This window comes from Oryctolagus cuniculus, chromosome 8, assembly GCF_964237555.1.
Source record: "Oryctolagus cuniculus chromosome 8, mOryCun1.1, whole genome shotgun sequence".
NCBI classification, from domain to species: Eukaryota; Metazoa; Chordata; class Mammalia; order Lagomorpha; family Leporidae; genus Oryctolagus; species Oryctolagus cuniculus.
The window spans coordinates 22,570,033-22,596,806 of NC_091439.1; the positions used below are offsets into that span (position 1 = coordinate 22,570,033).

Sequence of the window (26,774 nt, forward strand, 5' to 3'; positions counted from 1 at the left end):
TTAAACCTTTAACAGTTGCAGAATTTGCAAATAATTTCTCCCATTCTGTCAGCTGCCTCTTCACTTTGCTGAATGTTTCCTTTGCAGTGCAGAGGTTCTTCCTTTGATTTAATCCCACTTGTCAATATTTGCTTTGATTGCCTGTACCTTTGAGGTCTTTTCCGATAAGTCTTTGCCTATGCCAATGTCTTGCAGGGTTTCCCCAATGCTTTCTAAAAATCTGATGGTATCGGTTCATAGATTAAGTCTTTGTTCCATTTTGAGTTAATTTCTGTGTAAGGTGTATGGTAGGAGTCTAGTTTCATACTTCTGCGTGTGGAGATACAGTTTACCCAACACCATTTGTTGAAGAGACTGCCCTTGCTCCAAGGATTGATTTTAGCTACTTTGTCAAAGATAAATTGATTGTAGATGTGTGGATTGATTTCTGGCATTTCTATTCTATTCCACTGGACTATCCATCTGTTTTTGTGACACTGCCAGCCTGTTTTGATTAAAATTGTCCTGTTGTATAGCTTAGATCTGGCATTGTGATGCCTCCCACTTTGTTTTTGTTGTATAAGATTGCTTCAGCTATTCAGGATCTCCTGTGTTTCCCTATGAATTTCAGCATTGTTTTTTCTGTATCTGAGGAGAACGTCCTTGCTATTTTGATTTATATTGCATTGAATCTGTAACTTGTTTCTCTAGTACAGAAATTTTGATGTTATTGATTATTCCAATCTATCTAAGTGGAAATTTTTTTCATTTTTTGTGTATCTTCTTCTATTTCTTAAATGTTTTATAATTCTCATCATAGAGATTTTTGATGTACATGGTTAAATTTATTCCAAGGTATTAAATTATTTTTTCAGCTATTGTGAATGGTATTGATCTTAGAAGTTCTTTCCCAGCCATGCATTGTCTGTGTATACAAAGGCTATAGATTTTCGTGCATTGATTTTATATTCTGCCACTTTACCAAACTCTTTTATGAGTTCCAATAGACTTTTTATGGAGTCTTTTGGGTCTTCTATATATTGATCATGTCATTTCAAATAGGGATAGTTTAACTTCCTCCTTCCCAATATGTGTGCATTTGATTTACTTTTCTTGCCTAATGGCTCTGTCTGAAACTTCCAGGACTATACTGAATAGCAGTGGTGATAGTGGGCATCCTTATCTGGTTCAAGATCTTAGTGGGAATGCTTCCAACTTTTTCCCATTCAATAGAATGCTGGCTGAGTGTTTGTCATAGATTGCCTTGATTTTTTTGAAAAATGTTCCTTCTATACCCGATTTGCTTAAGGTTTCCATCATGAAAGGATGTTGTATTTTATAAAATGCTTTTCCTGCATCTATGGAGATAGCCATATTTTTTTCCTTGAGTTTGTTAATGTGATGTGTCACATTAATTGATTTGCAAATGTTGGACCATCCCTGCATAACAGCGATATGTTCCACTTGGTCAAGGTGAATGATTTTTCTGATGTGTTCCTGGATTTAATCGGCTAGTATTTTGTTGAGCTTTTTGTGTCTATGTTCATCAGGGAAATTGGTCTTTAGTTTTCTTTCTCTGTTGTATATTTTTCAGGTTTATGAATTAAAGTGATGCAGATTTCATAGAAGGAGTTTGGGAGGATTCTATCGTTTTCATTTGTTTTAATAGCTGAGAATTGGAGTTAGTTCTTCTTTAAATGTCTGATGGAATTCAGCAGTGAAGCCATTGGTTCTGGGCTTTAATTTGTGAGAGAATCTTTCTTACTGATTCAATTTCCATCTTGGTTATTGGTCTATTTAGGTTTTCTATGTTTTTATCACTCAATTTGATTAGGTTGTATGTGTCCAAGAATTTATTCATTTCTCTTAGGTTTCCTGATTTGTTTGGTATACATATCTTTGTAGTAATTTCTGCTGATTCTTTTTATTTCTGTGGTATCTGTTGTTACATTTCCTTTATGATCTACTTTGTCATATGTTAGGATGGCTGCACTTTCCCTCTTTTTTTTTTTTTTTTTTTTTTTTGCTTTCCATTAACACAGAATATCTTTTTCCATCCTTTCAACTTCATTCTGCAGGTATCTTTGTCGTTGAGGTGTGTTTCTTGTTGGCAGCAAAATGATAGGTCTTGATTTTTTAATCCATTCAGCCAGTCTATATCTCTTAACTTGGGATTTGTGTCCATTTTATATTCAAGGTGACTATTGATAAGTAATGACTTGACCATGCCATTTTTCCATAAATATTGCTATTGTTTACTTTGGATTTCCTTTGTACTTTTGCAGTAAGATTTTCTGCTTTCACTTTCTTTCATAGTGTTGATTATGTTTCTGTGTGTAGTACATCCTTAAGCATCTTTTATAAGTCTGGAGGAGTGGTGGCAAATTCTTTCCATTTCGGTTTGTTATAGAAGGTCTTTATTTCACCTTTAGTCATAAATAAGAGCTCTGCATGGTACATTATTCTGGGCTGACAGTTATTTTTCTCTTAAGACTTGGAATATATTTCAGCATTCTCTCCTAGCCTGAAGGGTTTCTGATGAGAAGTCAGCTGCAAGTCTAATTGGAGATCCTTTGAAAGTAATCTGCCATTACTTTCGTGAACATTTAAAAAATTTTTTTTATTTTTTACTGTGGAGAGTTTCACTACAGTGTGTCATGGTGAAGATCTTTTTCTGGTTATGTCTATTTGGAATTCTATGTGCTTCCTCTACTTGGACGTCCCATTCTTTCTCTAAATTGGGGAAGTTTTCCATAACAATTTCACTAAAATGGCCTTCTAGTCCATTATCTCTTTCCATACCTTCAGGAATTCCTAAGATTCATATGTTGGGTCATGAATCTCCAACACTATTTGTTAGTTTTAGTTTTCTAAATACTTCTTTTTTTTTTTTTTTTTTTTTTTTTTGCTCTAAAATTTCCAGAGATTTGCCTTCTAACTTGGAAATTCTTTCTTCTGCCTCAATGAGTCTGTTGTTAAGGCTTTCCACCACACATTTTTTATTTGGTCTATTGAATTTTTCATTTCCAGTATTTCATTTTTATTTCTCTTTAAAATCTCTATTTCATGGGAAAATTTTTCATTCATGTTTTATATGGATTTCTTTAAATCATGGAAATTCTTCTGAATAATCCTACCTTCTTTTTTTTTGGAATTCCATTTCTAGCATTTCTTCATTCTCTTCATCTTTACATTCTAGTATTGAAGTGTTGTTGTGTTCCTTTGAGGGCATCATGTTGTCTTCCTCGTTATTTTTCCTGAATTACTGTGTTTATTATTAGGCATTTGTGGAAATCTTTTTTTTCCCCGTGATGAATTTTATCTTTGGACTATTCCTCTGTGGCTTAGTGTAGTGATACTCTTCCAGTGAATATTCAGTGCCTTGTGCTGAGTGTGGCCCATGATCTCTATTCAGTGCTCTTGGGTGAGGGGAGTATCCAAGGTCACACCACATTAGGCATGTTAAATCTCTTTTTTTAATCATGGGGGAAGGTTTGATCAGCTCTGTTGGCATAGTCTCATGTTCACCTCCTGTCTTCCAAGGAGACCAATGCCCGGGCGCTAGCCCCAACAGGTGCAGTATTCATCCACACCACCACAAGAATCACACAAGAGATCCATGCAGTCCTCGTTGTGAGCGTGGATTCTGCAGCAGTGACTCTCAGCAGAGGATCAGGAAGGCCTGAGCATGCGGAGCTGTCCACAGTGACTGCTCACAGGCTCAGCCACACCCTGCACCCTCCCATGCAGCCACGGTGTCTTCACAGTCTGTCCCAGCACACAAGGCTCCCACAGTCATGGGCCCCCAGCCCCGTCAGTTCTCCCAGCCAGACTCAGAGGTCTCCTCTTAGCTGGTTGCTGGGCACAGCTGTTACATATATCCTAAATGGTGCCCATCCTCTCTCAGCTAGTTATAGGAAGCCAGTGCCGGGTGGTCGGGAGAGAGAAATGTGCCCCTTGCCCGTTTTTTTTCCATCTAGGTTGGCAGGTTTGTTGTTCCCCACTGGGCTCCAAGCCAGACTCCTGCCAGGCTCTTCCTGCAGCATTATTGTCAGTGGCTTGGGTTGCTGCAATCTGGTCTCACCTCACTCAACACATATATAATCCCGTGAAGTATGTTAAGCACCACATGTCTTTACATTAAATTGGGGACTCAAAGATGGAATAAGTGGTTACTAGAGTCTTTGATTTTTATACAAACTAATAATTATACAGTTTAAACTTCTACATTACCTACAATATCCATGTTATTTATCACCTAGCCTATCATGCACATATTCCTTCATACAAAGACATTTTTATTTTCTGGACAAAATATATTTCCTTTAATTCTACCCTCTGGTGCAGATCTCATCTTTTGCAATAAACACAACACATTTATTTCCTTTTTCAACATTAAACTTGTATCTGAAACAAGTACCATATCCTTTTAAAACTGTCACTTTTTTAAAGGAATAGCTTCAAGGACTTCCAATTGTTGCTTTTCTTAAAACCTTTTCTCATTTTTCTATGAAGTCACCAGAAATAAGCATGATATCACAAATGGGGCTTACTATTCACAGAGCAACACAAGAGGACTGACTTCTGACCTGTAGATACTGTTCAATATTGATATTATCTCAACTCTCCTTAGCTGTTTTGACAGCCACATTTTACTAATAATTCAATTGATTCCGTTAAACTTCACTAAATTTGGCCTGTCCTTCAGGCTTCTCAAGATTCACACAACATTTAAGCATATATGCCAGACATAGTGAAATATTAAGTGTATAAGATTAAGATGGTCTCTCAGTTCTACAGAGGAAATGGATGTCTAAACCCATGACTGCCATAAGTAAATTGCTTTTGAGTGTAATCTAATAAATACCTGATTCTTTAACCATCATATCTACTGTCCTACTCAGACTTACTTTGTTCATATTTTATATACATTTGCTATCTATTCATAAATATAATAAAGATGATGGATAATTAAGCTAAAAACATGTCCTTGAGTCACGTCACTAAAACGGACTGCATGGTTCTAAATACACTTATAATCCCTGCACTGTGGGAATGTGTGGTCAGGCAGCCTTATGTTCACCCATTTATGTTCTTGATTGACCTGTATTTCTGTCTTTCATCATCATATCAGGAAATGCCCTTTCAAAGGCCAAATAACCTATGCTATTAAATTATTTTTCTTAATCTACCCAACTGTATAAGCTCTCAACGATGAAATGAAATTCCTGTGATGATTTCCCTTAATGAGCTCGTATTGGATTTAAGTCATCACTGCTTGCTCTTTCAGAAGAATTAAACATCCAGACAGATCACAGAAATAGTTCATTTATCACTGCTTAAAATTTGTTTCAGTTGCTTGGTACTCATGTCCTTTCCTGATTCATAATTCCCTTTTAAGTTGCAAGGTACATTCTACATTTCCTTCTGGGGTCAAGAATTTACAGTATTTACCACACATTTTACATTATCACTGGCTCCTCCACTTAACACACTTTTCAAGTGACTAACAAGGATTTGCCAGTAGTTGATCACCAGTAATCAATGACTTGCTGTTGACAAGATTAGTTACCTTAAAAATGAACTCCAGTTTCCAAAATAGGGACAATTCCAAGATGTAACAAATCATTCCTTCTCTTCTATTATCCTTTGTTGATAAAATTAGCTATCTACTTGATATGCTAGATATAATTAAAGAACAGAACAATTAATTAAATATAATTAGAGATTGGCATTGTGGCACAGGAGGTTAAAACACTGCCTTTAATGCTGGCTTCCCATATGAGTACCAGTTCAATTTCCAAATAATCTTCAGATCTGTCTCCCAGCTAATGCACCTGGAAAGAAAATCCAAAGATGGCAAAAGTACTTACTCTCCTGCCATCCACACTGGAGACCTGTCCCAGCCTTAGTCACTGTGCCATTTGGGGAGTGAACCAGCAGATTGAAGATCTCTCTCTCTCTCTTTCCCTCTCCCTCTTTCTCCCTCTCCCTCTCATCCCCTCTCCCTCTCCTTCTCCTTCTCCTTCCCTTTCTCCCTCCCTCCTTCCCTCCCTCCCCCTCATAACACTATATTCCAAATAAATAAATTTTAAAAATACAATTGTAAAATATTTCAAGTGGTAAGCCCTAACAGAAGAGTTACATTAAACATATCATAAGAAAGAAGGATATTTTCATTCATTAACTATACATCATTTTTTAAAATATTTATTTACTTATTTGAAAGAGAGAGTGACAGGAGTGGAGAGAGAGGGAGATCTTCCATTTACTGGTTAACCCTCAATGTGGCTGCAGTAGCCAGGGTTGAGCCAGGCTAAATCCAGGAACTAGGAACTCCATCTGGGTCTTCCATGGGTGAGACAAGTGCCAGAGTACTTGGGCCTTATATTGTTGCCTTCCTAGACAGATTAGCAGGAAGCTGGATCTAAAGCCAAACAATCAAGATTTGAACAAACACCTTCCCAACAGTGGTTCAACCTGCTTGTGCCACAGCCTGGCCCCAGTAGATATTTGCTGAGATTTTTCCCTATGCCAAGCATCACAATCACAAATTTATTCATTCATGGCTTTCTTTTATATGAAAGTTGTATTTGAAAGTATATACCCCTTAAGAGAACTTTCAAGTGAAACATTTACATGATAAAGGACTAAGGAAAGGAAGTATATATTTAGGAGACCATCAGCAGAAAAAAGAATTTCAAATGATTTTGACCACAAAAAATGATAAATGTTTGAGGAGAAGTATGGGCTTACCTTGATTTAATCGCACAATATACACATGTGTCAGAATATCTCTTGGTACCTCATAAATATGTACAATGCTTATGTGTCAATTTTAGAAAATAGTTGTTAAAAATTATAAATTCTTTCTTTTTCCTGCCCACAATTCTGTTTAGCTGTATTTTTAATTCCATTTATTAAGTTAGTTAGTGCCAAGATTTCTGGTTACTTGTTCTTTATCTCTTTTTTGAATTTCTCGTATCATGAATTATCATCCTAGTGTCACTGAATTGTACTTCTGTATTCTCTAGTATACCACTAGTTTCTTTAAAGTCATTCTTTTTGAATTTGTTGTCACAGAACTCACTGGTTTTCATTTCTTTGCTGTTGACAATTATCGTGTTCCTTTGGATATGTCATGTTGCTAGTAGGCTTTTTAGTTCTTCTGATGCTGCTACCATGTTTTTGTGCACTTGATGAGTCAGTTGCTTCTACCAATTTTATAAATCAGCTTTTGTAGATAAAGACTTTCTGTTTGCATTGTGTCCCAGGCTGTTTCTTGGATATACTTCATTGACTTTGGTTCCAAGTGGGCACTTAGTGTAGTATTATTGTAGCTTCTTCAGCTATAGTCAATGATAGTGATGTCTGTGGTTGTGTTGGTAGCCTAGGCTGCAGGGGTGGTAGGAATGCACCAACAGTTAGGATCCAGTTCCCTTAAGTAAAGGAGGTCTACTGTGGTGTGTCTGGCTGTAGGTGTCGGTCTCCTTTTAGTATTTGTGAGTAGTGTGAGTTCAGGGCCATACCCATGGACCCAAGCGGATATGATACTGTGTTCCTAGTAACAGTAACAGAATAGGAGTGGCTGTCAGTGTCTGAGGGCTACACATGGTCTGTTCTGCAGCAGGGTTCTCAAACCAGGCAACTGACCATGTCTGAGTGTTGCACCAGTAACTTAATGGAACTCTAGCAGATTACCTGTCCAGGGAAGGCTGTCTAGCTTCTTCCTGTGCCAGAAAACTTGGGGGTGGTGCATGACCATGCATCTCATTCTTAGGACTTCACTGTCTTGAGCTTCTGAGAATAGGCTGCTCAAATTCTTCTGGGGGGGACACCAGGGGATGGGTATGCTCCACAGTTGCTTCCTGGGGCCCCAACAAACTGATCCATAAGAATGGTTGTCTGGTTGCTTCCCAGGGCTGAGTATGCATCTGTGGGGCCACAGAGGTGCTTCTGGGACAATAAAATAATAGAAGGGAAACTCAGCATTTCTGGGGGATTTTGAAGGCTGAGCAATTCATGGTGTGCCACCCAAGTCTTCCCAGGGCCAAGGGATGGCTGATGAAGCCTCCCAGCTGGCTCACAGCCTGTGACTGTAGAGTTGCAGGGAGCAATTTCTTCACAGGACCCACGTGGGCGGGGTTCTCAACTTAGGTCTGTGAAGCAAGAGCCTGAGTGAGAACAGGGTGCAGGATGGCCCAGGCTCTTTCCCTGGAGCATTGCCTTAATGTGGTAACACAACAGCTTCCAAAATTATGCTGAGGACCTGATAGGACCGCAGGGTTCTTCAGCTGTACTTGCCTCTGGTGTCTGTGGCATGAGTGAAGAGTGCTGAGAGATTTCTGCTTATCTTTCTCCTGCCCAGCAAAGTTTCTCTTGGTTCAGGATTGATGTTTAGAGATGGAGGTGCAGATGCTGTGTGCTTAGTTCCCTTCTTCGTGAGGCCATTGTGTATTCCATGTGCTGCAATGTCTAGCCTTACACTGGCTTTCCTTTTCCTGTTTCCTGATGTGTGGGGTTTTCTTCCACACTGTGTTATCTGAGGTTGGGAAAGGGTGTACTGGAGGAAGTCCCTTATCATCCCAGCTAAAATAACTCTGGAGGCTCGGTCTATGGGTACTGACTTAGAGGCTGGGACTGTGGGGGCCTGCCCAGCATTGGGTTTCAACACAGTGGGTCTGGTACTGAGCCAGTCACCCTCTCCCTCCCCCAAGCAGGAAGCAGCTCTCTCCAGGCTGCACTACTTGGGATGGGGAGGGGTTACATGGACAGCTCTTTCCTTCTTGCTTTCTTCAGTGATTTTCCTTAATAATAATAAATAAATAATATAATAATAAATAAAAATATGGTAAATAAAACATACTACATATATATTTATTTTTTAAATATTTCAATGTTGCATAAAAGTATAAAAAGTTGAGAAGACAGATTCCACAATTCTTAGCATTTTGCTATATTCACTTTCATATAAATATTATGTACACCTTCAGTTTTTGAAAACAAAGGTAGGTTTTTAATATCACATAATTTCAGATACATGATAAAAATCATAACATGAAAGAAAGAGTATATTATGTAAAGGGTATAATTCAGCGAAGACAATATTTATACATATACACCAAATCATGTGGTATCCCTTCTTTTTTTATGGTATAGATAGATAAACTTCCACATATGAGACAAAACACATGTTATTTGTCCTTCTGTATCTGACTTATCGCATTTAGTATAATGATCTCCTGTTCTGCTCATTTTGTTGGAAAGTCCAGGATTTTTTCTATTTTTATGACTAATTTTCTATCATGTATATATACCACATTTTCATTATCTAGTCATTAGTTGGTGGACATCTAGGTTTAATATGTATCTTTGCTATTATATTTAAAGTTGCAGTAAACATGGGAGTGGATGTATCTCTCATATGCTGATTTTATATCCATTAGATATATTCCCAAAATTAGTTTAGCAGGGTCATATTGTAGTTCTATTCTTATTTCATTTTATTCAAAAGACAAAGAGATGAACATGGACAGATGGAGATCTTTCATCCATTGATCACTCCCCAACCTTCCACAACAGCGAAGGCTGAGCCAGGCCAATGACAAGTCAGATATTCAGTCCAGATACCTTCTACTGCCTTCCAGGATGCACATTGGCAAGATTTGGATTTGAAGCAGAGAAGCCAGGACCTGAGCCATGCATTCCAATAGAGTTCACAGGCATCCCAAGTGTATATTTCAGCACTGTACCAAATGTCCACCGCTATTTTTAGCTTCATGAGGACTCCCACACTGTTTTCTGTAAAGGCTATGCTAATTAGGGTACATTTTATTATAAATGGAAAATTCAAATAACAACTGAAACATTATGACAGTTTTGACTAGCCAGTCTTATAGGAAAAGTACTGTTGTTTCCCTTAAATTACACTGATTTCTGATATAACAATACAACACATGACTCAAAGTCAGGATACTTAGCAAATCCTCAGTTCAGTACTTAATTGGCCACAAGACTCTTTGGCAGGTCATTTAAATTCTCTGGACTTCAGTTTTGTATTCAATAATTTTTATGGTCTATTTACTAACAAACGGGATGTACAAAAGGGATGTTGTACTTTCAAAAGGCTTTCAACATTTTTTAATTGAGTAACTAGTATATGTCTGACATTATTTTAGATGCTGAGAATACAACAATGGATAAAACAGATACCATGCATGCCCCTCTGAAACCTATATTCTAGTAGCACAGGGACACTAAAAACAGTATAAGAAGCAGGAGCATACATAATATCAATGATAGATGCGGTTGAACGATACAGAAAAAATAGGAGTTTCTTGAAGTAATGTTTTAGGATAGGGATTGTAGTTTAGGGGAGTAGTCATTTACAAGTTGATATTTGAGTGAAGACTCAAGTAGCTGAGGATGTGATCCATGTGGATATCTGAGGGAAAGACATGTTGAACACAGAAGACAACTGGTGCAAAGCCTTGAGGCATGAGGGTGTCTGCCTTATTCAGGAAACAAGCTACTTTAGAGTAGAAGGTGAAGCATCACGTGGGATGTTTGCATAGGCTTTGACTTTTTCCCTGAGGGAACTGGGGAGCATCTGGAGGGTTTTTAAAGACTAATGTGATTTATCGGCACCGCGGCTCACTAGGCTAATCCTCCACCTGCGGCGCTGGCACCCCAAGTTCTAGTCCCGGTTGGGGCGCCAGATTCTGTCCTGGTCGCTCCTCTTCTAGTCTAGCTCTCTGCTGTGGCCCGGGAAGGCAGTGGAGGATGGCCCAAGTGCTTGGGCCCTGAACCCCATGGGAGACGGAGAAAGCACCTGGCTCCTGGCTTCGGATCCGTGCAGCACGCTAGCTGTAGCGGCCATTTGGGGGGTGAACCAACGGAAAAGGAAGACCTTTCTCTCTGTCACTTTCTCTCTCACTGTCCAACTCTGCCTGTCAAAAAAAAAAAAAAAAAAAAAGACTAATGTAATTTGACATGGATGACACCTAAGCTGTAGTGTAGAGATTAGAATATATATATGGAAAGATTAGAATATATATATGGAAAAGGTAGAATCAATTAGAAAACCAAGGTAACCGTTGTGTGAGACATAATGGGGACTTGGACTAAGAAGGTAGTGGTGGAAGTGATAAGTAGTGAGATTCTGTGCCTGTTTGGAGAGTGATGCCAACAGTTTTCTGAGAGAAAAGTAGTTGAGAATGAAATTTTTTTCTGGAGCTACCAAAATGCTGGAATGGCTATTTACTGATTGGGGAAGACTCTGGATAGAGATGGTTTTGTAGAGGATAGGAATTCATTTGAAACATGTTGAGTTTGACATAAGAATCTTCAATTCAGGGAACTAATTGTGGCTAACATTATTAATTTGGAAAGCATTAATATATCGATGGGTCTTTAAACCCTGAGGCTGAATGATGTCAGTAGGGGTTGGATATACATAGAAAAGGGAAATGACCTAGGAATATATCAAAAATCAGTGGAGGGACTAGCAAGAAATTGGATAAGAAATGGCCAGTTAGGTAGGAAAAATACCAAGAGAATATGCTATTCCAAAAGTCAGAGTTAGAAGACCTGCCAGGAACAATGTTTTGTATAGTAGTTAAGATGCCACTTGGGACACCTGCATCCCATATCAGAGTTCTTAGGTTCAGTCCTGGCTCTGCTGTCAATTTGAACTTCCTGATAGTGTGGACCCTAGGAGCCATCAGTGATGGTTTAAGCACTTGGGTCCCTTCCACCCAAATGGGTGACCTGGATTGAGTTCCCAGCCCCCAATTTTGGCTTCAGCTCAGCCCTAACCATTATGGGTATTTGTGAAATAAACAAGTCGATAGAACTACCTTCCTCTGTTTTTGTCTCTATCTATTTACCTATTTTCTATCTCTGCTTCTCCAGCAAGTTTTTACATTTTTTAACTAAAAAATATTGGTATGTGGGGCAAATACAGGATAACACATAGAAATTAACTTTATTTCTATTGTGTTAATATTAGACCCTGACATTTATGGATCACTTAATATTTGTTAAAACCTGCTTGAAAATCATTTCTGCATTATTTTTTTCTTACAACAGCCATAGGGGTATTGGATAAGGAAGTAGAGAATTGAAATACACTATGTAAATTAATCCCGAATCCAGTGGCTAAGCCTGAAATCTGACCTGGTTGTCGTCTTCCAGAGCGAGAACTCTTAACCTCCCTTCATTCTCTCCAGAAAGAAAGTTTCCTGAATCTTACTCTGTACAAATAATTTTTGCTATTAGCCTTTTAACAAGATGTTAAGTTTTATCAGGCATAAAATTTGTGATACTATAAAATCACCCTATGGAAATCAACTCCATAGGTATTATCTCTTAGAATCTTACTGTGTAATCATATGCAGAAATTACTAATTTATAATTATGCTTAAATTGTTACCTATATTTCTTGATAATATGGAAATGCTCACAACCATAGAGAACCTGTGATGCATGGAGGAAAAGGGAGGGGATAGTTCCCATCTGGGAACTTTGGAGCAGATGGTTCTTCAATGAAAGTTCTGAAAAATGCATCCTTTATACTATGTTTGGTTACTTTCCTGCTTATTCAACAATCATAAGATAAATCTGTATGCATGAGCTCTATCGTATTTGCAGAAATTTTAAAAACTCACGTAATATATTCCACTGGCCTTAAAAGATACTAGAAAAGCACTATATTCCATTTATATGATGGATAATATTTAAATTATAGGAACTATATGAGCAGACATTACAGGTTCCTCAATGACCTGTGAGCTATGCATTCTGTGTTTAAATATCCAGCCTGTTACTGGGCGAGGGTCCTGAATTCATAGTTTATTTAGGGCCAAAAGGCAAAATAGGCACAGGGAATTAGAATATGTGACTCTTCTTGGTCTAGCATAACCCAAATTCCAAAATGTTGTGCTACAACAAATATAAAGCTTGTTTGATTAGTAGATTAGTCCCTGGGAACTGTCTTAGCAGAATTTGCTTAAGGCTTTCAACTTTGTGCTAAGAAATGAGAAGTCTAACCAGGATATCAGTTGATACGTTTCCTTTGCTATTTTTCTAAGAGGAAGACTGGAAAGTTTTATAATGCTGTGTTCTCAGGCTTTCAGGGTTTAAACAAACAAAGTTCTCTTGACATGGGAAAAGTTTGCCTCTGTTCTTCTCATAGAATTTCCCTTGCTAGAGTAGTAGACTTATTTCTAATACATCTTGGAGATATATTAGATCAGTCACTTACACTGGATCGTCACTCAGTAGATACTGCAATGATTTCATTTTAAGATACATGGTTGTTGATTTATGTGAATACCTTGGAGCTTTAAGGCTATTCTTTGGTGGAGTCTAAGGAATATACCACATGCATGGGCTCCCTAAATTCTGGAGTTGCTGTAAATCTTGCTTCCATTTATCCTGAGAACCACTGTTTGTAGATTGTGCCATGCTTCTTAGGGTTTTGGCTCTGCTCAAACATACTCTGCACCATCCTGTTTCTCCCCTTACTCCCACTTACACCCATCCTCTCTCCCTACTGTTGGGCCTGTGAACACCTAGTTTTCCATTGGTTTTATTCCATCATTTTAAGCTCAACATTTTCTTGATTTTCTTCATTGCCTTCCCTGAGTCATTGAGTCATCGGTCATTTCTCCTCTCCCTTACAGTACCTTTCTGTCTTTGGTCAATTTATGCCACCTATTGGCAGGACTTGACATTACCAAACCAAACACCCCTCCCAGACTCTATATCCTCCAAATCCTCACTTTATGAAAGTGAGAAAAACAGAAACCTCACTCAGGTAGGTAGGCAGCTCTATCCAGCGTGACATTGGGCATATACCTTTCCAAGACAATAATAATTCTATAAGCATAGATTTCAATATCCTTTTCATCCCAACATCCACTAGTGAACCCATGATCATTTCTGTGCTATCTGGAATTGGGGCAGAGCACAAAACTCATGTTGGCTGAAGGTTTGGTCTGAGTTCATCTCATGAGGTTAGGAAGCCTGTCACCTTCTTTAAAGGCCATTCTAATTGCTTGGATTCACAGTAAAACATCTTTTGCATGAGATAAAGCCTAATAGCTGCACTAGCTTCTTCTCCTATCTGTTTGTATAGAATTTAATGGGTGTGTAATATTTTAGCTTTTTTTTCCCCATATGCCTGAAAAGTTATGATAACCAAAATAACAATGGTTACACGTTTTTGTAAAGTTAATTATTTTAAATGAGCAAAGAAGATCAAACACCTGAGAAGAAAATGCTCAGAAATTGGAAAGAAAGCATTATGCTCTGCTACAGTTGGTTGATATTTGGCTCTTTTATTTTCCTCCTGAGTAACATAGAGCCATCAAGCTCAGAGGACGTGAACATCGTGTACAGGAAATAGATGGTGTGTGGAGGAGGTGAGGGGGGCCCTGGGCAGTCATTCTTTGAATCCTTCAGTGAGCTTCACTTGAATACATTAAGAGAAGCAAGTCAAGGGCTGGAAAACAACTCTGCTTGGATGGCATCCAGCCCCCTTCACAGAGCTCAGGAAAAGCTCGGCTAAGCCACATGCATTTTATGTTTTCCTGAGGAAAGACTCTGCTTGTTGTTCTGAGGGTTAAGGAGTCTCAGCGAGTTTTTATAGAGACACTAAAGCTTTCTCTTCATATTTCCCACCGTACTGAAGGAAGCCCAAGGGATAGAGTTGCGTTTAAGTGCCGACTAGCCTGCTGAGTTCCTGTGAAAGATGTGGTTGCCCTCAGCTCCCAGTCACACAGGAGTGTGTGTGTGTGTGTGTGTGTGTGTGTGTCAGAGAGAAGAGAAAATATATCATCTTACCTGAAATTTGAAGAAGCCAAACTCAGATAGATGTATGTGTATTTGAGGATTTCTTGCTTTGATTAGATGTTGCAAAATGGGTACCATCTTCATCCTTACCAGAAATGACTTTATTAAGGGAACAGAATAAACGTCATATCCCTTGTGAAGCAGGGGGCAAATAACGTGAGTGACAAGAAACACGGTCTCACAACTGTCGGGAGCTGCAGTTTTTTTTTTTTTTTTTCCATTTCCCAAAAATATTTTTAAAGAGAAAACTAAAGCATTTTCTCTTCTTTTGTGAGAATGATTTTGAATGTTCAGTGAAGCAAAAAGTCCATTTTTGAACAGATTTCAGCCTTTCTTTGTCCTGTCATACTGTTATTGTGTTTCTTTCAGAACCTGAGATTTACACTGTATGAATATTAACAGAGAAGAAACCTGTAGTCACTTCAGTGTGCATTTACTGGTTCAATTCTCCTTTACCTGCTAAAATTAAATAGTTTGTTTTCTAGAAAATAAGTATGTTTAGCTTTATGACTTGTGTTTCTCCACAGGAGGCTTCCTACTATCTTTAAGAAATTTTGCCTTACTCACATGTTTGTAACCTTTGGGTTCATAATCAATGTTTTCCTGTATTGTCAGTTTCCTTATATTTTAGCCATAGAAGCTATCTTATATTTACACTAAATGCAGACACTAGAATACTGTTACTATAAAAAAGAAATAACAGTCCTTCTAGGTTTAGAACAAAACTCTTTCTTCCAGATTTCTACTTCATTTCTAGTAGGCTAGACAGGACACTTTTTTCTTTGGTTAACTGGTTACAATTTAAGATTAAGAATCAGTTGTTTAAACGACTGTGAAGATAGATTTAGAAATGAGTGAAATATTATTTTACAAGGTTTCCTACTTTAAATACCTTTAGGGAAATCCAGAAGCTATATTTAATTTGAATTTTACCTAATATCTTTATGAGAAAAAAAAAAGTGGTCAGGTAAGTTAATTTCCTATTTTCTAGTAGGAAAGAGCATGTCACATTCATGAACAAGATATTAACCACTTTTCACAGGCTGGTATGTTGCTACGTGCTCAATAAATACGTGATGTTTGGGAACTGTGCAAAACTGTAAGAAGGTGAGAGTCAGCTGAATGGATAAATGACAAAGTAATTCCACCTCAGCCTGATAAGCCAGCGCCACCTGCTGCACACAAGCGTGATTTTATCTGTGGGGATTCTTCAGTAGAAAATGATCTCAAGAGCTACTTTGTTGTGTGCTGTCCTTTAAGATCTGTATCTTGGTCAACTTATTTAAATTTTTTTTCTAGTGTTGTCTTTGTTTGTGTGTCTGTGTATTGCCATATTCATTCATTTGACAGCAATAATTGATTAAGAGTATGAGAGAGAGAGAGAGAGAGAGAGAGAAAGAGACACACACACACAGAGAGAGAGAGAGAGAGAGAGAGAGAGAGAATAAGAGGTAAGAGATGCAAACAATAAGAAATAAGAAAATGGGCTATTCCTTCATGGATTTTTTTTCTTGTGTCTTTTATTCTCAAAATAAGTCTAATGTAGCTCTACATTGCCTTTTATGTATACTGACAGCATAAAAATCAATACTTAATGGTTTCTAAAATAGACCAATTTTCATATTTCATCCTAGGATGCCTATAACTATATTCTTAGTTAAATTATTATATATTTAATATGCTATCATTGAATTCCCCTTTCTCTTCTGTTTTAGCACTATATCACTTAAGTTTGTAATTTAAAACAAATGGCTGCTCACATCACATGGATATTTACATATCATACTAATAGTGACCATATATTTTTATTAAGTTGGGGCCATTAATCTTTGAACCATTTATGTTGATTTTGTCTAGTTTTGACACTAAAATATAAATAAGTGACAGTAGATATAGTCCAAGAATGATTATAATTGTTTTCATCATTCCCTGTAACTTCTTTAAATTCTTAACTGATTATTGACTAGTCACATTACTCATGATGATGCTTGCAGTTTTGTGCTGGGAAGATCATATCATTCCTATATAGCTTCACAATTAATTTTGCAGCTCTTACTCTTATTGAATCATATTTGTCATATCACTGTTTGTTTATCTACTAATGGGATGTCATATATTTCAAAATTAATAATATATGACACTCATTGGGATTTTGATCTCCAAATAAACTGAAATAGAATATGACTTGTTTCTATTTCATATGCCAAAGTCATAGCCGTATAATTGATGTATGTCAGAAACCTAGACATACAAATAGCACAAATGGTTTCAGTTTTGCATACTAATTTGGAGATTTAAATCCAAAACACTTCCAAAACTTGTCTTTCTCATATTTCTTTATATATTTAATGTTTAAATTACTTTCATTCTAACTTTACTTATTAAAACTTATTGAGTATCTACTATATGCTTGGCATTATGTTAGGTTCTGGGGATTCTGTGATTGAAAAAATAAGTCTTGGGCTGGAGTTATGGCAAATAGGTTAAGCTGCCCCCTGTGATGCAGGTATCTATATGGCACTGGTTCAAGTCTGGCGTCTCCACTTTCCATTCAGCTCCTTGCTAATGGCCTGAGAAAAGCAGCAGTGGATGCATTTTTGCCGAAGCATTTTTGGCCCCTGCTACCCAAGTGAGAGACCCAGATGAGACTCCTGGCTTCAGCTTGTCCCAGTTCTGGCTGTTGCAGCCATCTGGGAAGTGAACCAGTAGATGAAAGATCGATCGATCGATCTTTCTTTCTCTCTCTTTCTCTCTCTCTCTCTCTCTCTCTCTTTCTCTCTCTTTCTTTCTCTTTCTTTCTCTTTCTTTCTCTCTTTCTCTCTCTCTCTCTCTCTCTCTTCCTCCCTCTTCCCTCCCTCCCTCCCTGAATTTCTGAATTTCAATTAAATAAGTAAATCTTAAATACATAAATCCCTTGTCCTTAGTAAGACCCCATTCACATGGAAAGCAGTGTGAGAGCGGTGCTAGCACAGAAAGGGCATGAAGGAAGGAAGTGAACTTTAGTCAAACTTTGGGAGTTGATAAAGAAAACATGGAACAAATCAACAAAGACTTCCTGGGGGAGAAAACTGGGCTGAGTTGGCAGAGAAGACAGTGTTTGTCAGGAGGATGACTGGAGGGAACACATTTTAGAAGAGCTAGGACTTTGCATTTGTTTAGGGAAACAAATGCTTTCAGTTCACCAGGACTCAAGACTGAAACTGAAGTTCTAAGAGATGGAATGTGACAAGTAAGCAGAGGTCATTAATGGAAGCTCTTTCATGAATTTGGACTTTAATCTGGATATGTTAGTGTTAGCTGTGCCTATGAAATTTGTATTCATTAAATAAAAGCTTTCTTAAAAAATTTAAAAATGAAGATTTCAAGTAAGGAAGTGACAGTGAGTGGTAGAATGGAGTGAATCGTATTAGAAAGGCTGTTCTAGCAACACTGTTGAGACTGGACTTGAACAGAGAATGGCTGGAGGGAGGGTGGTTACTTAAGAGGGCATGCATGGGGCTAGGAGAAGGGGAGGGGAAATTGACTGTCTCATGGGCTATGAAATTATTAGTAGAATCTGTTTAATGAACAAGTTAACGTGAACACTATAGAAGGAGTCCAGAAAAACTTCCGTTTCCGGGGAGAGTACACTGGTGCCACGCACTTAGACTCAGGCAGTGCGGATAGAGATGAGGAATGAGCGGAGAGAAGAGAAAGTCTACTGTGGATATGTTAAGTTCATCCATGTACAGAGCACACATCTGGGTTTCAGGGCAAGGGGAGAGGGGCAGGAGATTACATTTAGAGATTCTGAAATCGAATCAGTTTCAATCCTTAATAGTATGTATAATTTCACTGAAAAAAAAAAAAAAAACCTGTTCTATATTCCATCTTTCACCTACCCCATTCTTCTTGCACCCTCCCCCAGAGGACTGGTATGAACAGTTGTACCCCCTCATCCTCACCCTGAAGGACTGCATGGGAGAAGTGGTGAACCGAGCCAAACAGTCCCTGACATTTGTGCTGCTCCAGGAACTTGCATACAGCTTGCCCCAGTGTCTGATGCTGACGCTAAGAAGAGACATCGTCTTCAGCCAAGCAGTAGGTGCCTGCTGTTGTCTGTGCAGAGCAGTGTGGAACTGTTACCCTGCCATACTTGATGCTGATAGAATGCTCCTTTTGCCATTTTATTTTTAAAGAGATGCTTTCCTTAAAGATCTGATACCCAGTGTTTCCTTATGCATGATAAATACCAGAGTTTAGGTATGTATTTCTACAGGAGATGGCCAAGTTCGTGAAATGCATGATCTATGTCACAGGCCATGGAGTCTTTGAAGCAAGGAAAACCCATTCTTGTATTATGCTGTGGGGTCTGCATGCTGTGTATGGGAAGGGAACAGCCTTGCAATGCACATGACCAGCTAAGACTCAGCTAAAGAGATCCCTTTATTTACACAACTTCTACAAGGTTCTACCATGATCTCTTATGAAGTTTTAAAAAGTTTGCAGGGTATAAGACTTGATGAGAGGCTTGGCAGAGCTGCCTTCTCCATTCCCAGTACTATTCATATCACCACTGCCAGCCTCCATCACAGGGACCCTGCCTTCACACCTGCTTCCACCCATGTGGGTGAGTTTTATACACAGAAGACAAGCAGGAAAAGAGACCAAAGTCCTCCCCTCTAAACATCCCAGACAAAGGGAATATTTTAGCTGACTCTCCCTGTCACATTTTACTTCCTGGGTAGTCCAGTGACAAATGGATCCACACAGGCCTCAGGCATAATGTTCTGCCTTTTACATATGTCTTCCTTGTGTCCTTCCAGTGACCATGAAACGAGAACTACTGTCTGTACTCTACATGTGAAAAGAACAAGATTTGGAAGTATTTTTTTTTTTTTTGACAGGCAGAGTGGACGGTGAGAGAGAGAGACAGAGAGAAAGGTCTTCCTTTGCCGTTGGTTCACCTTCCAATGGCCGCTGTGGCCGGCACACCACGCTGATCTAAAGCCAGGAGCCAGGTGCTTCTCCTGGTCTCCCATGTGGGTGCAGGGCCCACGGACTTGGGCCATCCTCCACTGCACTCCCGGGCCACAGCAGAGAGCTGGCCTGGAAGAGGGGCAACCGGGACAGAATCCGGCGCCCCGACCAGGACTAGAACCCGGAGTGCCGGCGCCGCAGGGGGAGGATTAGCCTAGTGAGCTGCGGCGCCGGCCAAGATTTGGAAGTATTAAACATTCATATGTTTTACGGTTTCACTGTTGGATATGGTGAACACAGAATTGAATATACACCTTCCTGAGTCCACGCCCCTTACCATTTTGCAATACCACCTGCCAAGACTCTCATACAGTATCTTAGTAGAGCAAAGAATGAAAACTTGTTTTAGTATGTATATATGAATAATTGTAGTTTGTTATACATTCTTGGTACTTTTGAATTCAATTCATGATGCCTCAAAAATCTTAAAATATTTAAAAATTGTAAGCCTCCTGATCCCAGTAAATCTCTTTTGTTGTTGTTGTTGTTTTAGCTTGCTGGATTGGTTTGTGGTTTTATCATCAAATTGCATTCAAGTTTAAATGACCCTGGATTCCTGCAGCAGCTTTATACAGTGGGGTTGATAGTACAATATGAAGGATTGCTGAGTACCTACAGTAAGTATGATGTAGCAGATGTTAAAATTATATTCCTGTTACTAAGGATGTTTAACTTATAATTTTTTGGCAAATAGAAGCAAACTGTTGTTTCACCAACTATTACAGAAATAGCATAACTTAGTTTTGTGTATTCATTCACCTTGTAACTTTTGCTTCTCATTATGTTTTGAAAATGGAATTATAGATTATTTCAGAGTGGACTCTTGAGCAGCCATCTGGCTTTTTGAATATAAAAGGCTTTTTGCCAACATAGTTTCAACAACTGGAGTTTAAAATCTTAACGCTATAATGTCTAGAATTGCACTGTTCAATACAGTAACCTCATGTGGCTATTGAGCAGTTCAATGTGTCTTTTCAAATCAATACGTGTGAAACATGCACTCAAAGACTAAAAATAATTTCATATTAATAATAATTTTATATTAATGTGCAGTTGAGATTATATTTTGATTACATTGGGCTAGGTAAAGGATGTTCCTTAAAATTTCACCTTGTAATTTTTATTCTTTTAAAAATGTGACTACCAAGCAATCTAAAATTCTATCTGCGGCTCACATTATTATTATTGTACACTGCTAATCTAGAATCTTAATTATTTCCTTTCCAGACTTTGTCAGTGTACAGAAATATAAAACTAGCCTGAGCCAGAGTCTTGGTTATCAATTCAGCCATCTCCATTATTTATAGGAATCAAATGTCAGTACTGCCAATGGAAAGAAATCTGCACTTTGTTTCATAAAGGGGTTAAAACCTCTCCAACCTCTCAGGCAATGTGTATGTTCTTTTTTTCCTCAAAGTGTACATTGACTTGTGAAATCCTTTGAGATGGTTCTTTTTTCACTGATGAAAACCTTCAGTCTCTGAGGAAAAGCATTTAGAATGTATTCACTGCCTTCAGAAACTCATTCACTAAAATGCTAGACTAAATTCCAGCAGGGAGGTACAGTAGCCAGTGACATTTTGTGCGAATAGTACATTTGTAACTCAGTACCTTTTCTCTCATTTAGGTGATGAAATTGGAATGCTAGAGGACATGGCTGTTGGCATTTCAGATTTAAAGAAAGTAGCTTTTAAAATCATTGAAGCCAAAACCAATGATGTCTTGCCAGTCATAACAGGAAGACGGTAAGTTGTGCCCATTTCCTTAAGACTAAGCTTTGTTAGATATGCACTGTGTACTGCTAAAAAAGGGATCAAGGAAAATTTGGTAATTCGTCTCTGTTCATTTTTCCTCCTTGGTAATAAATAAATGCAGGTGATGTGACCTGAGGAGTTCTTAAAAAATTCCTAAACATCTCAAATATTAGTAAATTGTACTGAAGTGAGTATGGTAGTACTCTCCCATAAAATATGAGAAATTCAAAATAATAGCATGCATGACAAGAACATGCTTCTCTTTATTAATCTAAAACTTTTGATGTTTTTTTCATTTGCGGGAATTGGTCAGTTAATAGTGTCATACTTCTTAAAATGAATTTAATTAAATTCAGTAAAAGCAGAAACATTTTAGAAATGATATATTCCTATGTCAGGGGTATGTACTTCCATTTTTCTTAATTATTTTTGACAATTCACTAAGACTCTGAGATTTCCGAAAAGGATTTTTAATAAATAGCTTTGAAGGTCACTACATGATAAGCAAAATAGCAGAAATAATGAAGAAGAATGATGGTGTATAGAATAGTTCTCTAACACAGGAGTCATATCCTAGGAGAAGTTGATTCTATCAGAAGTCTTCCAAATTTCAACCATTCTCGTGTTAGCATTTTTTTTTTTTTTTTTTTTTTGGACAGGCAGAGTGAACAGAGAGAGAGACAGAGAGAAAGGTCTTCCTTTTCTGTTGGTTCACCCCCCAATGGCCTCTGCAACCAGTGCGCTGTGGCCCGCGCACCGTACTGATCCGAAGCCAGGATCGGATCAGCCTGCCTGGTGTTAGCACTTTTAAAACTGCCTGAGGGCTGGCACCGCAGTTCACTAGTCTAATCCTCTGCCTGCGGTGCTGGTATCCCGGGTTCTAGTCCCTGTCGGGGCACCGGTTCTGTCCCAGTTGCTCCTCTTCCAGTCCAGCTCTCTGCTGTGGCCTAGGAGTGCAATGGAGGATGGGGCAGGTACTTGGGTCCTGCACCTGCATGGGAGACCAGGAGAAGCACCTGGCTCCGGATCGGTGCAGCGTGCTGGCCATAGCGGCCATTAGAGTGGTGAACCAACAGAAGGAAAAAAAAAAAAAAACTGCCTGAGGTTATTGTTGGAACACTCTTAGGTCAGAATAAAAACATATCAGTGTAGAAAAGGAAGAGATTTTTATGCTAGAAAGGAGGAGGAGGAAGGAGAGGTGAAGGAGGAGAAAGGAGAAGGAGAGGAGAAGGAAGGGGAGGGAGAAGATGAGAAGGAGGAAGAGACATAGCGTATTACAATTCAGGGATAATGAATATCCCTGTCTGTAGTATACATATAATAAGTATCTTAACTTTTCCATGAAGGATGGTTAGAGCCATGTGATTGAATAAAAGTAACTGTTTCTTATACAGAAAAGCCACATACACATAAAACTAAACATTTCAGCTAAATCACGGCTTATTTTCCAATCATTAGAAAGAAAAAAATTTACTCATACACACACTTGGAAAGTAGTACAACTCTGTACTGATGTGACACTGGCTATTGAAAGTGAGAAGCTCGTCTTCTTACCACACTATTATTCTCAGTGGAGAACAGAGAGTCTTCTCAAAAAAAAAAAAAAAAAAAAAACAAAAAAAAAACAAAAACAAAAAAAAAAAACTGAGGAACTGAGGTTGGACAGTATTTATGCAAAAAGAAACATTTGAGAACCTCATACATACATATACAAAAACTAACAGTGAATTGGATTAAATAGAGTTATTATATAAATATAAGGCAAAAGTCAATGCACTAAATATTTTTTAAGAATTTATTTATGTATTTGAAAATCAGTTACACAGAGAGAGAAGAGGCAAAGAGAGAGAGGTCTTCCATCTGCTGGTTTACTGCCCAACTGGCCACAATAGCTGTAGCTGTTCCTTTCCGAAGCCAGAAGCCAGGATCTTCTTCCGGGTCTCCCACGTGGATGCAGGGGCCCAAGAAGTTGGGCCATCTTCTACTGCTTTCCCAGGCCCTAGCAGAGAGCTGGATCAGAAGTGGAGCAGCTGGGACTCAAACTGGCACCCATATGGAGCACTACAAATGCCTGCCTCAAAGAACAAAATATTGATAGACTCCATCAAAATAGTAAACTTTCATATAATTATTTATTTATTTTTATTTGAAAGGAGAGAGACAGTGAGAGACAGAAATCTCTCTGTTGCTCATTCATTCCCCAAATGCCTGCAACAGATAAGGCTGAGGCAGGTCAAAGCCAGCAACTGGAAACTCAGTCCCGATCTCCCATGTGGGTGACAGAGACTCAAGTACTTGAGCCATCACCAGCTACCTCCCAGGTTGTGCAATAGCAGAAAGTTGGAATCAGAAGTAAAGCTATGATGCAAATCCAGGCACTCTGATATGGGATACAGGTATATACTAGGAGTAGTCTTTTTTATTTGAGATTTATTTATTTATTCTCCTCTTGACAATTTGAAAAAAAATCATTTAAAAAATTAAAATATAGTCACAGGTGATAAAATATATGTATATTCATTTTAAAGGACTTATATTTGGAATATATAAATAAAACTTACAGCTCAATACCAAAACAAAAACCCTAACTTAAAATGTGAAAAATGTTTGAATAGAAAAGATTTATGAATGGCTTATAAACACATGAAAACACAGTCAACATCACCAGCCATTAACAGAGAGATATTAAAACCACAGTTAGGTACTACTCACACTAAAATCATCATCATCATCAAAAAGTCAGATAATAATAACAAGTATTGGTGAAGATCCAGAATACCTGGAAAACTCAGCTGCTACTGGTGGGAATATAAAATGGTATAGCCACTTTGGAAACTTTGGCAACCTCCTAAGAAGTTAAATACGAAATTATCATATGAGTACAAGAAAATTAAACATGTCCACATAAACCTCTGTACCAGAGTGTTCATAACAGCACCATTATTAATAGCCAAAATCATGTAGTGACCCCAAGTCCATAAACTAACAGATTCATGAACAAAATGTGATCTATCCAGAAAGCCGAATGTTGTTCAGCACTGACGGGTAACCAGCACTGATAGTGCCATCACGTGAGTGAAAAAAGCCAGACAGGAAAATGCGAACTCTTATGTGAGTCTACTCCTGGGAAACAAGCAGAAATGTAGCATCTGTATAGCAGAGAGTGGCTTCTGGACTGACAATGGGAGTGGGGTTGACTACATACGGGGAGAAGAGGTACTGTGTTACTGTGATAAAAATGTTCTAAAACTGGATTATCATCATAATTGCACTGCTCTGTAAATTTTCTAAGCCTCTGAGATACATACTTAAAATGCATGTGTTTATATCAATACTGTTTTAATAAAGCTAATTAAAATTGATCACAAAGAAATTATATAATACATCGTACCCTAGGACAGTAACTTTTCAATACTAATTGAATCATTGATGCTTCTCATAATCTTGAAAGACTTGAAATAAACACCAACCCTCTATTACCCAAGTTACTTTAAAGGGCCCTGAGAGCAATTCAACAAAGCAAAACAGTGTCCCTCCATCTGAAGGTACTATTAACCTCCGTGCTACATGGATTCATGAACATCTGATTTCTTTAGTTCATAGCCAGAAAGAAACATATTTTAGCATCAGTGATTTTTGGTGTTTATCAATGATGTTATACGTGGAGAAATCAAAGTTTTACAAAGAGACTAATGATTTGTCCTTTGCTTCCTTTTAAAATAAAGTTACAGAACTACACCCCTGAATATAGTTCTTGAAACACATGGTTTTTCCTAGTTTCTGGGAAAACTTATACTTCTATATTAAATTCACTCTATAGCAGAAGATATCGAATTTCAATATACAAGTGGCTGTTCTTGTTAACCATACTTTATGAATCAATTTAAATTTTTAACGTTGAACATTAGGGGAATTTTAATAGAAATTTCCAATGAAAAATGCTCCTGTGATATACCAATGTTGCAAATTGAGCAAGCCCCCCTCCCCATGGTTACACCTTAATGAACAAAACCATTACATTTCCATCAGACCATCATAAACAGGGAGGTTCATCAATAATAATCACAATTAGGACATGCCAAAATATTACTAATGGCTTGGGTTATTCATCATTACTACAGTAAAATATTCATCATTAATTCACTTTTCTTGTCTTGGGAGGTTTAAAAATAATTGAAACAAAATTAAACAAGTATTAAGGCACTCTATGCACATGCCCTGGGTACACAAAAATGAACTAAGTGTGTTTCCATTCCTGAAGGAGCTTAGAGTAATGAGGAGAAATCAAACATACAAACAAATTTTTACAATTCCTTATGCCAAGTAATTTAATAATGAAATGAGTGAGTGATTCTTGAATGAGTAAACAACAGGAAATAAGCACTTATCAGCCAAAAACTAAATCAGTGCTATGTTCCAACTCTATTATTTCGTTCCAATGTATCTAAAATAACATAACGCAAATCAAATAGGTAATGCTTCTTCCCTCTGTCCCTCACCTGCACCAGTGAACATTATGTGGTAGAAGTCAAGCTTCCGGCCATGATGTTTGAGTCGCTACCTCAACAGATTAAAGAAGGGCAACTGCTTCATGTGCACCCAGTTCTTTTTAATGTTGGAATCAATGAGCAGCAAACTCTTGCTGAGAGGTAAGCTTTGGGTATAACATTGGCATTTGCTTTTTTTTATTTTGTTGCTTGTTTTAGAGAATGCTGGGAAATCCTATACGTTTCTGCACATAGAATTTAGATTTGTGGATAGCATTTTCCTTTTTATCAGTACCAATTTGTTTGATACAACAAGGTGAAATATTGAGTTTTAAATACTCTTGCTTCAGATCAAATTTTAATGTGGGAAAAACACTGAGGAACATATTGGTACTAATACAAAATTATTCACATAGACAACACAGTATCTATTTGTGGAAGACATTTTAGTAATTCCATGTTCATATATATCAATATTATAAACTCAGCTAATTGTGTAAAAAACTGTGGATTTAAAAGTCTTTTTTCCCTTTTGCAATATTTATTTTTAGTAACATTCAAATATCTTTTTTGTAATAACTTTCTCTGCCAGACTACAAATGATTATACATGATCACACAAGTCACTGTAAAAAATGCTTTTTTAAGCAAAGTACATTTGCATTTAACATAGTTTACAA

The 26,774-nt window shown here is 37.8% G+C and overlaps 1 protein-coding gene across 40 annotated transcripts in view; it reads left to right on the forward strand.

Annotated features, from left to right (window-relative positions):
- The window catches only part of INPP4B (inositol polyphosphate-4-phosphatase type II B), a 906,112-nt gene that overhangs the window by 789,245 nt on the left and 90,093 nt on the right, over positions 1 to 26,774 (forward strand). For all 40 annotated transcript variants that reach the window (XM_070047524.1, XM_070047495.1, XM_070047496.1 and 37 more), the window contains 4 exons: positions 18,743 to 18,915; positions 20,348 to 20,471; positions 21,482 to 21,599; positions 26,117 to 26,257. In XM_070047524.1, coding sequence (XP_069903625.1) covers positions 18,743 to 18,915; positions 20,348 to 20,471; positions 21,482 to 21,599; positions 26,117 to 26,257 — 556 coding nt within the window. The remainder of the gene's footprint in view (positions 1 to 18,742; positions 18,916 to 20,347; positions 20,472 to 21,481; positions 21,600 to 26,116; positions 26,258 to 26,774) is intronic.